This window comes from Vanessa atalanta, chromosome 9, assembly GCF_905147765.1.
Source record: "Vanessa atalanta chromosome 9, ilVanAtal1.2, whole genome shotgun sequence".
NCBI classification, from domain to species: domain Eukaryota; kingdom Metazoa; phylum Arthropoda; class Insecta; order Lepidoptera; family Nymphalidae; genus Vanessa; species Vanessa atalanta.
In genome coordinates this window covers 5,118,307-5,133,757 of record NC_061879.1, presented here as the reverse complement: position 1 = coordinate 5,133,757, position 15,451 = coordinate 5,118,307, and the positions used below count along the sequence as shown (strand labels likewise).

The 15,451-nt window shown below is 30.4% G+C and overlaps 2 protein-coding genes across 2 annotated transcripts; both read right to left on the bottom strand.

Annotated features, from left to right (window-relative positions):
- Positions 1 to 5,280: 5,280 nt before the first annotated feature.
- Positions 5,281 to 10,501, bottom strand: LOC125066406. The gene is made up of 2 exons (XM_047674471.1): positions 10,297 to 10,501; positions 5,281 to 5,644 (listed from the first exon to the last, which is right to left on the bottom strand). The coding sequence occupies exons 1-2, from the start codon at positions 10,499 to 10,501 to the stop codon at positions 5,367 to 5,369; spliced, it is 483 nt and encodes a 160-aa protein (XP_047530427.1). The 3' UTR covers positions 5,281 to 5,366.
- Positions 10,502 to 12,726: 2,225 nt separating this feature from the next.
- LOC125066588 (protein apnoia) lies at positions 12,727 to 15,417 on the bottom strand. The gene is made up of 3 exons (XM_047674721.1): positions 15,306 to 15,417; positions 13,219 to 13,391; positions 12,727 to 12,888 (listed from the first exon to the last, which is right to left on the bottom strand). Exons 1-3 carry the CDS (start codon positions 15,415 to 15,417, stop codon positions 12,727 to 12,729), a joined length of 447 nt encoding a protein of 148 aa, XP_047530677.1.
- Between the last annotated feature and the right edge of the window lie 34 nt (positions 15,418 to 15,451).

Sequence of the window (15,451 nt, the reverse complement as noted above, 5' to 3'; positions counted from 1 at the left end):
TTTTAGTGGTTTATCATATGGCTCCCAATTAAGTAGTTAAGCAATATGCTACGCCATTCAAGCATTCTTAGCTCAAATATTTTTTTTAATTTAAACATTAAAATCAATAAGATACTGAACATTGAGTTTCCTCGAGCTACAATTGAATCGGCTCCTGATTCTAAAATAATAAGTTTATATATTACGGCTGGACTTGGATCTTGAATAATCACCGCCTGAAAGGTTTCAGTCTCCTTAAATCTCCAACTTCAATTTAGTCATCATGAACCTTGAAAATGTTATTTTTAATCTACGAAATGATTAAGTAGTAAATATTACCTATATTTGGTTTTCTCATTCGTGGTCTAATGTCACAACGACCTCCAAGATGTAAGAAAGATAACCATTATTTGGTCAATGCATTAAAATTCGGTGCAGATGTTAGGTATCTGACGGTCTTTCTGTATCCCTGACAACTTATATGGAAAATTACAAACAAACTTACATACATAGATTATGGCTACATTTGGATACAATTACAGCTTTATGTTAAATATTTAATATGTTTAATATTTAACACACATAGGTACTTGTGAATAGAAATAACCAAAAGTAAATTACCAACATCTTAACACTCCCCCAGGAAAAGCAAGAGGGCGGTGAAGGGTGGAATTGCGTAAACGTATTCCATTCCAGATTAATCTGACAGTCGTTTAAAATTTTTCGTAAAACTAATAAATAAATAGGTACCAGTTTTAACGATTTTTTTTATAAATACGGTATTCGGCTTTTGAAAATTGCCACCTGGTGGTAAATAGCTATCACCACTCTTGGCATTGCACTGTAAGACATATTCTCCATTCCTTGTATCACCATGTTATATACCTTGTATCTGTACTTAAAGTTGCTTACTCCCTGTGACATACACATGGTCTGGATAAAAGGGGACCTAACAACTGAACCCCAATCTCACATACGGGGAAACCACGAATATAAACTAATATATTCATCAATAAAATGTTTTTGCTAATTTACGGGTAGCAATGGCAGAATAAATACTCATGAACTGAGAAGAACAGACATGACGTGAACAACCTCAACGGGATTTTATATTTTTTTCGTCGTTATTATTTGTTTCCAGTAATTTGTGATTATTTGAAACTGCCTGGATCGTTTCATCGCCCAAGATGTTTCATCAAGATCATCAAGAAAGTTGTTAGGTATGTAATAACATTTAGCGTGTTTTATGTCTTTTTTATCTTCATCCTGTTGTATAGACGCCTATGCTTTGTCCTACAAGTGTACCACCTTCTATTATTCAATAGAGGTACCTACCAAGTTTGATTATTATGGTACAGTATGAGTACTATACTGAACTGAGCATAACTGCCTGCGCGAAAAATATAAAACTTTACATATGCCACACATATATACATATCCTCAGCCCCCATTTTATCCTCTCGAGAAAGAAAATTAAAAGTAGTATATGCCCTTCCCCGGGACTCAAACTATCTTAATATCAAATCTCATCGGCTTAGCGGTTTAAACTTAAAGGGTACGTAGTTTCTAAAAGTATCTTTTGGAGATATGTCATAGTAATTATTCTTAATAATTAAATGGAAAAAAAAGTATACTTATTCAAATGACATTTTGCAAATTGGACAAGTAGTACAAAACATTAACGATTTTTCAGAATTAATAGAAAATGTATGAATTAACTTTTAATAGTTTTAATACTTTGCGATAATTATATTAAGCTAAGATTGCCGTTGATATTTGTACATTTATTCTAAAAGATAGAAATGTGTATTGTGATTTATTTATAAAATATAGCTATATGCCGTCGTTGCCATTTATAGACCTACATATAAATCTCTCATACAAAGCCTTTGAGCTAGATCTCAAAATAAAGTATTTGTCTTTGCGTTTGAAATTATAGACTGAAATAAAATGAACGTATACAACGTTCATTTTATATCAGTCTATAGTTTCATACAGTTACATTTTTTGCGTAAATTTAGAAAAATACAAACAAAGAAACAAATTTTACATCTTTCACATTATAATATTTATTTAAATAATTAATTTCGTAAATTAAGTTCATTTTTTTATTGCGAAGTCGGATTGAAGTAAATTATTTAATATATCTATCAATAGCATAAAACTTTCTTCTCTAAACTCCTTAACGCATTATTATGTGATTTTTACTAATAGAACGAGTGATGGCTGAAATAATTATAAAATAAAATTATTTTATAAGAAATTGCTTTCCTTTGGTTACACAAATAACTTGCTGGTAATAAATCTTGAGATATAAATTTAAAAGAAAAAAAAAACAAAAAAGAAAATAATCTTCTAAAAACTATATTTTAATTAAAATTAATTATTATTTTTAATTAAAATTTTGGTTACGCTACAAAAATCAAATGAATACTTTACAAGATTGCTTCGTTTCCAAATTACGTGTAACGACAAAAAAACGTTCGCTGCAAAACGGGTGGTCGGCATTACCTGGGCGCAATTCTACTATCTTATAACGGTAATAATACGTTCCCGATTCTACTTCGATCCAACTTCGATTATTCTTAATAAAAATAAAACTCAGCCTAATCGTAACTGAGGACCAATTGTACTCATTTATATCGGTTACGATACGATCCCGATCTTATACCGATAACTTCGACCGAACTGCAACTGGATCGTTGGACTTTCCTTAAAAAAAACATACCTACTTAAAATACTTATGATTTTCTTGCTAAGCGCACTCATTTTCTTTATTAATAAATTGTATATTTGCGAAACCGGGGCGGCTTGCTAGTAATATAGTATAGAGAAAACAATTTTTTTTCAAAAAGTAAAACAAAATGCTTGTTTTTAATTTTATGTCTGATATTAAAATTTATTTGTAAGCAGTCAGCTTTAAGTAATGAAAATTACATTCCGGTATAGTTACGAGTATCGTGAACAAAGATTATGATAAACTTGGATTGAAAATTATTATGCTTCAATATAGGCAGAATTATATTTCGACATACATTGATTAATTTATGAAGCTTTCCATTTTATTAAATTCTAAATAAACTTGAAATAAGTTTTCTACTACAGTTTACTAAGTTTGAACAATCACCATTCTTATATAAATTTAGTTAAAATTTATAGCAGTTTTGGAAATATTATCGTGGTATATTGATATGTTACATTAACCGCCTCACTGGTCTAGTGATTTATAAGTTAGCAGTGTGCGAGGTCCTCGATTCAAATCTCTGGTCGTTCTGGTAAAGACGTATTGGGTTTCTGTCAAGAAATTTCAGTAGCAGATGAGCATTTGGAAGCAGCTAGTATTTACTTATTTGCCTCAGAAAAGTCGTACAGCCGACGATTCTGCGCCTTGACTCATGGAGTTATCACAGTGCACTTATCACCAGGTATGCGTATGTTATGTTTACTTATATGGGTTAACAGTGAGTGTGTCAAAACAGTCATAAATCCCTCAACGAAAGGATCTATTTAAGTCCGCATCACATGAAGATGAGGTACTTAAAAATATGAGTATTTGGCGGTGAATCTGTTACACACTGTCACATATACAAAATTTTACTTTACTTTACTGTATATAAAGAGTTAAGTAAAGTGTACGCTTTTATCGTGTTTAATATTTGCGAATGTTATATACGAATTTGTTGATTACGTTTACAGCAATACGAAATAATTACAAACAATCACTTGTTATTAATTTATCTCTAAATATAAATTTCATCGAATTATGATACCTAAGTAAAAAGGGGGGCTTAAATTTTAGCAAAAAAAATATTAGATCAAGTATAAATGTTTCCTCCTATGATTCAGACAGATTAGATTCTAAACACGAAAATATCTAATTTGCTCCAGGTTGATTTATATACTAGTTGATTTTATATTTATAACTAGAATTTTAATATGATATAAATAGAATATTTTATTTTGTAACAGCAAATTGAATTCATTGTAGAGCTTGAATTACTTAGTTCGACGTCGTTTACCTACTTGAAACGAAATAGAAATCATTCGCAAAATTATATCCGTTATATGTCAATATCAAAATAAAATGGTACGAAGCGCTCGTAGAATCAATCTGGGTAGATAGATTTTAAGCTGTTGAAAAAATTGATTGGATATTTGTGAAGGCATTCAAATCGAATATATGCTAGCTTATAATCTTTTCGGTTATAATATAAAAGATAGATATGGGTATTGAATGGGAAAATTCGGTTTGGTTCGTGAAAAGACTCGTGAGTTTATAACAAATACAACATGGTCCGTTATATTACAACAGTAAGCGCCGTTCAAAATATTTCGAAAGCTTATAATCTAGCTAGATCATACAGCTTATTAGAGGTCCTTACAAATTCTAGATAACATATGTAATAGAATAACTGTATCAGTCTAAGCGCCGAGATGGCCCATTGGTTAGAACGCGTGCATCTTAACAAATGATTGCGGCTTCCAAACCAGGCTAGTACCACTGTTTTTTCATGTGCTTAATTTGTGCTTATAATTCAATTCGGGCTCGGCGGTGAAGAAAAACATCGTGAGAAAACCTGCATGTGTCTAATTTCAAATTCTGCCACATGTGTATTCCACCAACCCGCATTAGCTCAGCAGTGGAAATTTAAAAGGCTGTTAATGTAATGTTAACTGTATCAGTCGTAATAAGCATATGAATACATAAATCAGTTTCGCATGGATTGCAGCCGCTTTGTAAAAAAATGGAAAGCACGAAATTTAGGTTTAATAATTACATTTTATGCTTCTTACATTTATTCTACGTTTCCGTTTCGTTTTGCATCGTATAAGTGAAATGTGAGCAATTAAAACTAACTTCCTTGCTTCATTTCGAATAGCCGACACACAGAGTTTACCTATTATATTTCCTTATTATGTTATTTATTGATTTCATGTTACGTACTAACTAGGAAATATGTAATTTGTTTCCCAAGTTTTCATGTTACAGAATAATATAAATAAAATTTTATATATCCACTATATTTATTATATTTATTCGTTATTATTATTATTGGCTATAAATTATGTTTTTCAGGCAAAACTTTCACAAAATTTTAACAGAGCACTCGACTTCATCATTAAACTGACACGTACATAGCCCGCAATGCGTTGTTTAATTTAAATTACACTTACAATTTATTATCTTTTGTCGTGTGCACGTACACGTAAATGTTTGCTTGTCGGCCTTTTCTTTGTATTTTAAATATAAATAAATTACTTAATTATAATGAAGTATAACTTAAAAGATTGGTACAGTTGCTTATTGTTATTGAGTATGAATATTTTTTAAATCTTTGGCCATCTGCAATTTGTTGAAGGAACAACTTCTAAAATATCTGGTAATCTCACGAGTTGAAATATGATCCGTATTCATCCATCCCGTGTCCATGGTAACCGTAATGTATTTTAGCTATATCTTCGTCCTGCCTTCCTTTGAAAGAGTTGCTGTTCTTGAAGGCGTTTATTATAATTAGAACCAAAGCCAACTTTCCGATCATCAAGGATTTGAATAGCATGAACTTGAGCACTCCAAGGAATAAGGGTACGATGGTAGACTGAAGTACAAACGGCATGATAAAGAGAGGCAGCAGCTTCTGCATCAACTTCTTTTGTTTACCGCGACCTGAAAATAATAGATCACTTATTTAAATACGTAAACACTATTTAAAGGAATCAAATTATTCGTGTAGGTACAGATCTAGTCATTCAGTTTACTTGAGCTTGTTAGTCAAGTAATATACGTAAAAAATGTGTTATATTTATTATAAATTAGGTTTTCGAGAGCCGAGATGACCCAGTGATGAGAACCCGTACATCTTAATTCTTAGCTGATGATTGCGGGTTCAAATCATTTGTGTTTATAATTCATCTCGTGCTCGGCGATGAAGGAAAATTTCGCGAGGAAACCTGCATGTGTCTCATTTCAACGAAATTCTGCTACACGTGAATCCACCATGTATATGAGTAGCATGGTTTACACCATGCTACTCATATAGATATTGAAATACTATTTATTCTGCAGAAAAGACCTATCTGAACTATTTCCAATATAAGCTCTAGGACATCATTACGCGAAAAATTTAAAGAAATAGGTGTATTAACGGCTGCATCACAATATATTTATGATAATATAATGTTATAAATTAATCTTGGTGGTAGGGTTTTGTGCAAGCCCGTCTGGGTAGGTACCACCCACTCATCAGATATTCTACCGCCAAATAACAGTATACTGTATTGTTGTATTCCGGTTAGAAGGGTGAGTAAGCCAGTGTAATCACAGGCACAAGGGACTTAACATCTTAGTTCCCAAGGTTGGTGGCGCATAGGTGATGTAAGGAATGGTTAATATTTCTTACAGTGCCTTTGTCTATGGGCGGTGGTGACCACTTACCATCAGGTGGCCCATATGCTCGTCCGCCAACCAATACCATAAAAAAAAAAAAAAAGTTTATACAGAAGAATATACAAAAGTATTCTATAAAAGCTGATATACATACTATTAATACAAGAAATAAGAATAAACTTGTAACTTTCCGTTTGCATACGGTACAGAGAAATGTAACCAATTTACCATTTACAAAATTTAAAAAGTTAATGAAGACTAAATTAATAAATAAGTCTTATTATCCATTAAAAGAGTACTTTTTAGAAAAAAACCCCTGGATTTAGGCTCGGGTTCCATCACGGGACACTAATTATTGTAAAAAACAACATTGTAAATCTGTTTATTTGAAAAGAGCAACTATGCGAGTTTCTTGCCGTTTCTTCTCGCTGGAGACTGCTTTTCGAAACGGTGGTAGTATTTTAATACCGACGAATCAAAAACGCTTCATTGTGAAGTTTACTTGAATAAAATTGATTTGATTTATGCTCCTAAATTTCTCCTCCTCCTAATGGAAAATTTACAGGCTATACATGTAATGAGGTTTTTGAGATATTATAAAAAAATTAAACACAATTTGAGAATGTAATAAACTATCAATAACAACTTTGCAATCGTTTTTGTCGTTTGTGTGTCATTTTACTAAATGGTATCTTGAAACGAATCAGCCATTGCTTATTTTATGATTGTATGTAAATAATGCGTTTTTCAATGTTTAATCTAGCACGATATATAAATATTCATACAAATAATGACTCTCATAATGTTTTGGTTAAATTCGGTACGGATTTTGCTACGTTCGCACAAAAACTTTTGCATTTTAAGTTCAACGAAATAGTTTTAGATTGTTACTATTTATATTAGTTTGTTTCTAAAATGTCATATGAAACACGCGAGATAGCAAATGTTTCAACAAATATAATAGGAAAATTCAATGGACAGAATTAATTTTAACCTTTACAACGATACCAGTTGTACCAAGGAAACCTTTTTAGTGTTGATATTTCGATATTAAACGATTGAAAACTCCATTTGCCGAAATTATTTGATGATTCCAAACGTCATCTTAACTTTATAAATTATAATATTAAGCTTTAAAAATAACATATAGGTAGGTTTTTTTCTTGATTAGTAGAACTAAAAACTACTTACCCGATTAGTTTAAAATTTACTGATTACGAGAGATTTTATTACTAAAAATATACCACAATATGAGATTAGAATGAAGTGACAAAATGACTGATCATTTTGATGATATAAATTATGCGATATATTGACCAAAGTTTATTTACTATGGTACAAAAAATCATGCCTTTAGTAATCTGGATATCTGATTAGCGAAACATGACTCATGGAATAAAATTAATACCAAAAAGTATTTATATGGGTGAAGAGTGTTATATGAAATTTTCGCTGTGGAATATAAGTAACTATCATTACTCACACAAACTTGAGATAGTGTGAATATTATACGACTACTATGTGGTGATTTACTTACTACTTATTTGCACATATTAGGGCACAAATGCAAGTGAATGTTGTTTTTTAATTGTGTTTTGTTTTTTTTTTTGGGTAAACTAATTGCAACTTTTTCATAGCATATATATGTACAGTACAAAAATTCCAAGCCTTCTTCTTAAGCACATAAGGCCTACGCAGTTACTTTTATTACTACGTTTATAACTGATATTTAAAACGCGTGTATCTAAAACATGTTGATTATCCAAAATGATTTCGTATCTAAAACCGGTAAAATATTACCATATATCCGTGTCTATATCCAGAACCGAAATTACATTTCTACAACAACCCTAATTTATAGTGTAAACTATCAATTATATTTTATTCAACACTCTAGTAATTATTGTAAATATTATGGATTTATCACAAGCGTCGCTCTCTACATTGATATAAAAATGAAGAATAAGCTGTTTAGATTGAAATTCCAACGATTATATCTCGATGGAAATTGTATATTGCTTTTCAATATGCGCTTTTCTATTTAAATTGCAGAGATAACGTTAAAAATACTCATTCAACATTACTCGATATCGATCATAACGATTAGTGTAAACGAAAACGTTTTGAATGGCGGCGATGTTTTAATCGGAATTTTGAAAGCGATTATAGGTAAGTTGGACGGAATAATTGTATAATCTTCTGAAGAATTAACTATCATCCGTTAAAAAAATATTTTTTTTACGTTTTATTGGCGAAATCACATTACTTCTTTGGAGGAAACATTTGTTTTGTTATACGATAGGAATTTAAAGGAAAATAATCGAAATAAAGATCTTTCGAACTGATCAAAGTTTAAAGAGTATTTCGTTTCAACAAATAATTACTGTATATCTATGCATAAAAAAATATTTTTTTTGGGATTTTTTGTAGTTGTTGATGTTGAGTCTCAACTATAACTAGATTATAAATAAAATAAATATTACAAACATTTACATAAAATAAATAACTTATAATATGTTTCTGTGATGTGCTTACAATTTTTAAATATTTTCTATGTACGGTCTCTGCGCTCGTCACGCCGTAACGCGTAAACGATTGGTGTGACATGAAACTCTTGAGCAATTGAATTTCCTAATTTTTATTTGCTGAGAAAATAAATCAACTCTCTCTTTAATAAAAATAAATTTAAAAAAAATTTCTCGAATAACATCACCCCGTGAACAGATAGTGTTAGTTCAGAAGATTAGTGTTATCAAATGGAAATCTATCAAGACTAGCACAAGGTAGTTTAGCTGGAACTAAATTGTGACGGTTATCTTGAAAACGTTTTGTATATCTTGACAAGAAAGTAATCAAATGTGCTTTAACTTATCATATAGAAATAGATTCGTCTCAAATATATACATTGTTATCTAAAAAGTTTTGAATGTAATATAATGAAAATTTCATCTCAATAAAAAAATAAAATTTAACCACGAAATTTATTTCTAACGCTACCTGGAGAGTTATGCATCAGCTATCAAAGAGCAAAATTAAAATGCTGAATTTAATTGACCTTTTTGATGTTGAACTTGATTAAAAAGGGTTCATCCAAAATCCTTTTTCCGGTTTTTCAAGCACAGCTTGGTTACTATATACTAGTACGTTCTATTTATATATATATATCTATATTACTTTTCGTCTAAGATTTATTAATTCTATGTAAAATAAAATACAAATCAATCACAAAACTCGAAATGTATTTGTATGATCGTGTGTTTGACTGAAAAAGGGGCAAGATCAAAGTCGATTAGAACATTTGTGGCTCTGGATCGTATACACTGGACCCGTTGGCACATTAAAAAAAATATATTATATCACCTGAACGAGTAGTTAGTAAGTACATATATAACTCAAGAAGTATACAGTTACTATTTTTAATTCAAGGAATTAACGTTAATAGTTCTTATGTAAATATATTTTGGTAATAATTTTTTCTTTTAACTTCAGTCAACAAACAAAAGAAAGTCACGGTAATTTTTCTCTTCAATGAAACAGATAAGAAGAGGTAAAATTTACTAACTTATATCGAATACGATTCATTTTCGATTCTCATCCGATCCGCCTATTCATCACAAAAATAAATCTCGGCTGAATCGTTTACTGATTCAACTAGTTTATAACGGTTACGATACATTCATGCTCCGTTTCATATATTTCCATAGGTTGTAGCGTGATGGTAAATATTCTAGACACTAACTAAAAAAATTGGACTATTGAATGCAAAAATAATTTGTCAAATCTGACTGGAAAAAACAAACAAACTTTATTATATTAATAATAAAATGTATTTGTTTCTCTATACTACTCTATATATATACTATGTTTTTCTACAATAATGTAAAGATTGTGGCAAATAGATCGTTTTATTAATACATAAAATAGGGGCTTACCTGTTTCTTCATTCCTGTTTGCGTTGATTTCAAGGGAGATAATTTTATTATTAACGTCATTCTTTTCCGGTATTGTCACGTACACACCATCATATATTTCATATTTATTCACATCTGACGAGTTTTTTATATTCGATTCTTCTGTGCTCGAAAGGGTTGCGAATGTAAGGAAGTAAATAAAACAAAGTAAGCTCGGTGCGTTCATTCTGACGGTCACTTAGTCAATGCACTGCGCTCGCGCCCCTCCTTGAAACTGAATAATGCATCATCCTGATCGAGATCAACGACTTACTTGTAATGTTTTCTCTCTAACTTCCATTTCGTCTACTTTTACAATAAAACAGTTAAAAGGAAAAGTAATTTCGTTCGGTTTATTTCAACATGTTTGCTTTATTTCAAAATATATTTTCACGTTGAGCGCTAGATTTTCCAAACCCATAATTTTTTTTTCAATTTCATTTTTTTTGCTTAGATTTTTTTTTTAATTTCAGTTTATTGAAAAATAAACAACATGCGAATATAATATTTTTACCTTAATGGCTCAAAGGTATGCGGTCCGTGTAGTGATGTGAAAGTCGCAGATTCGATCCTGACCTCTTGAGCTAATGTGGTACTAACTCCTAACATAAGCTTCACGCTTAACTGGAGAAGAAAATCGATATAAAAGTGATTCCTCGAAACCTGGCCTTTCTAGTATTCTATTATTATTATTTTTTTCAAATTAAGTCACTACGGTAACTATATTTGAAAAGAGAATTCTCTGATATGGGGTCTACAAATATTTTTTTTTTATTTAAAAAAAAAGAAAAATCTATAAAACCTTTTTTAGTATAAATATTCTCTAATGGTTTTCTAGCTACTCAGTCGCTTATGCTTTAGAAAAAAGTACCGATTTAAGGGATAGGTTATCATTATAGGTCTTGTATAGAACTGGTTAGAAACCAGCCGCTTGACTGGTTTATATCACGTGACCTCTATCAACGGTCTTACGAATGGGATTTCGTAGTACCAACATATTTAGTTACGCTTGCGTTTGTTATACGTGATCGGAACATTTATAATCAACTTATCAGAATAATGTATGTGAAAGCAACGAATGGTTATGAATTAAAAAAATTGACGGTCATACAATGTTGCGCTACAGGAAGTCAGTAATAGCACTAATAACCTATATACTATTAATGTTATAGAAAATCTAATTAAAGAGTTTTCTTTTTGTATGCACCATGTAAAAACATCAAGATATTTTAAATTATATTGATAACTTATCCAGCAGGTAAAAGATAAAAGTAAACTTATTTAATAAATAGCATACGAGTTTAATTTAAATAATAATTATTATATTTATAAAAATTCTTAGAGTTTGATCAGCACTTGAGATACCGCACGCTCAACGGATCGTAAAGTGATACGCCAACGATACGCTTTAAATGAATATTATATGTTCTTTCTTAAATAAATAGCGTACCACTGAGTACCGTATCGGCTACTTCTTATTATAACGCTGTATATTTATTTGTTTAAAACGATTACATTCAAGTATATCTTTAAAAAGCTATATTTAAATGTGTAACTATAAATCGGTGTGTCTGTATGTAATAGTCTTCTGGTGACACTAATAGTTTTGACAGTAAAACGTCGATTGGAAAACGTCTTCTTTGAAATAATGGACTGTATCTAAATATATATATGCATATAAGCGTGTTACATAGTTTGGTTGGTTGTCCTGAACATCTTAACTAATATTTCTACTTAAACTAGTACAAATATTTCTTTAGAAATTTTCTTTGATTAGTAATTTGGTAAGTATCATTTATTATTAATTTTTAATATAATGTAATGATTGTAGTATGTAAATTTAATGTTGAAATGTGTTAATATTTAATTTTGATGTTTGAAACCTATTTAATTTTAGAGCAAAGTATTTAAGTAAATTTTAAAATTAAGTGCAGTTTGTACTACGAATACTGATCGTTCATGTTTTATAGGTTCTTTTTTGGCAATTTTATTTTAATCTAAAATAAATAAATACCTTGGCATAATACAAAAAATATATATGTTGCTGTTCTCGACGACTCAGTGGATATGACTTAGATTTAATATAATTTAATAATTTTTGGGTGTTCTTAATTTCCAGGAAAGATAAATGCACAGGAAGAATAAAATAAAAAACAAAACTTCATTGAAAATTTTTAATGTTTCTTTCACTTATGATATAAATAAATAAATAATACTACCCTTAAGTCGTCGTCTGTCTTTCACAAATATTGTGGTTCGCGAGAGACAGACGAAGGTTGCACTTATACACTGCATTGTGCTGTAAAAACTGTAAAGACATGCTTTAAAGTCTAATAAATGCAAGAAATATACAAACAAAAATTGTATAGATTCTTTTTTTTTCGACATTTTTCGCTCTATTTTCGTGTATCTCTAATCAGATATAGGTGCGTCGTCAGATCTGCCCCAAGGGGAGAGGAGTGGTCCAGATGCAGGCCATGGGGCTGGTAATGCAGGCGCGGGTAGAATTTCAGCTCGTGGATGGAACACGAGAGGGGCAGGAGCTACTCCAGCCGAGAATAACCTTGATACGGCCTAAAATTAAAGTATTAAGTGATTACCGATATATAATTAAGGTCACCTACACGTTGTAGATTGATTTTATGGAAATTTGGAATATTATTTTTGATGCAGAATTCAATGTAATTTTGTTAACTCCGTGATTCGTTTATTACGTTAGTGCATGCATCAAAAAGTAAAAGTAATTATAACGGAACTAAACATTTTAAGAAAAGTTATATATAATGTCTAATTTCTAATTTTTTTTTTTAATAAAAGTCTGACGGAATGTGAATTAATTAAATTGGTTCTAGTAAGAGCATTAATATATTTAATATTATATGCTTAATTGTATGGAGTTATTACCTGGCTAATAGATACAATGAGAAGGATGACTCCAATTGCGAGATTCTTTACGGATATTATAGCCAAAGCCATGAGTAGTGTAGATATTACTCCCAGTGTGAACATCACTGGTAAGAAGATGAAGGAGAGTCGCTTCAAAGCATTGTGCCCAAATGTACGGCCGACATTTACATCTGAAACAAAGTTTATATAATTCAAATAATGAGCAATCAGGTTTAACTATACAAGTACGCTCTATCACAGTATTGTTGTTCAGATGTGATTGTGGTAGTCACATCGTCTATACAATGTTAAATTCGTATAAAAGTCCTGACTCCCGACATGCTTATCTATCCGGTAACGATTACGTTAAATTTTGTACGATTTTTACTTGAGATACATTTGTTGCTAAAGTTTTTCAAAAGCTTTAAAAACATGTTTTATCTACCTTATCTAACTAATCAGTTAAGTCTGCTTTTTTATAAATTTAAAAATCGTTCCTTTTTGAAATTTTTATCGTATATTTTCTATAACTAAGCTATTTCTGAAATCAACTGAAGTTATTATTATGAAGACTTGTAGTTACATATTATAAATTATAAAATAATTATGATAAATAAATATACAATCATTTTATATAATTAAGCAACTAAAGTTTCTGAAATTTGAAGCAAAATAAATACTGGTATCCTTAAGATATTTCCCACCAAAGCTAGGCTTAAGCTAAGCTGGCTTATAATTAAAAAAATAAAAAAACAAATGATTCAAATTACCGTCACGTCATTGTCATTAAATGTAAACAAATCCCATTTTACACTAGACTTAACGTTGTATCTAATAATCACGAAACGAATACCGTCGTTAATTAATAACTGCTTTGAATAAGTAACATGATAAATGACAAGTAAATTCGATTAAAATGCCGATGTTTTTAATGATCTCGTCAAGAGAAAATGGAATTTAATAATAATTGAATCACACAATATATGATTTGAATTATTTTTATGTTAATTTTTTTATATTAAATGTTTTGGTAAAATCAGATAGCATTGTTCAATAAGTTTTTTTATGTTTTTATAATTATTAGTGGTATGTATTTTCATCTAAAAGATACATGCTGTCTAATTTAATTTATCATTTTTGGTTGACATTTATGGTGACTCCTGCTCAGGGTGAAGTAAACCTGCCGTCCTAAATTACCGGAATAATGTTACAAAAAATATCTTTCAAGCCGGACTGGGCTTAGATCTGAGTTTCTTCGAATAGCTTGTTCAAAATACCACCTATTCAATACATGTCATTTTGTATCAGATGTGAAAAAGTTTTAATTAGGAAGATCTTAATATATGTATTTAGGTTTAAGTTTAAACATGACAAGGAGCTGACTAAGTCAGGTTGTTATCACGACGAATGCAACCGTTAAAATTATTAAAAAGATATGATCGCGGTGAAAAGTCGAATTTAATTAAAAAGGGTAACATAAAATGCGATAGTTCAAAGTTTATAAAAATATTGCAAATACACTAGACAGGAAGCAATTAACCAGTTGGACTATGATATTTTAGAACAAAAAGCTTAGGCTAGAAATGCGCATACGGTTATTGTGCGTAATAACTTCATTTTAATAAAATAGGTAGGCGAACGGGAAAATGTCCATATACAGGATTGATTGTAAGAAATATTAAGCATTCCTTACATATACTGGCTCACGCACCCTTCATATCGTAACTTAACAGTACTAAAGATTGCTGTTAGCAATAGAATATGATGAGTGGTTGGCGCCGACTTCGAGGGACTTGCAGAAAGCACTAGCACCAATTAAAAGTAACAGTCATAACGTTTTTTTTCAGACGGGAAGATCTCGAGGACCTTAACTTCAGGTATCTTAACTTATAAAGCGCGACTAGCTTTAATTACTAACAAAGAATGATTACTATCAAAATCACATAATACTTTATTCATATAGGATTTTGCGAGCACGTTTGAATTGTCATTACACAAGATTAAATTAATTTTAAAATACTTTGTTATATTAAATGTAAGAAAAGTGTTTCGCGAGACAACGAGAGACAAACGCCCATTGAGTCTTAATTCGTAAAAAATAATACCTTTGCTTTGAAAATCCAAGTTAATGTTCGATACATCTTCTTCACAATGCACCAAAGTTAACATAAATATAGCAACATAGGCTAGAGACATCACTGCGAAATTTTTGCACATTTTGGAAGAATATTGAAAAATCACCGAAAAAAAA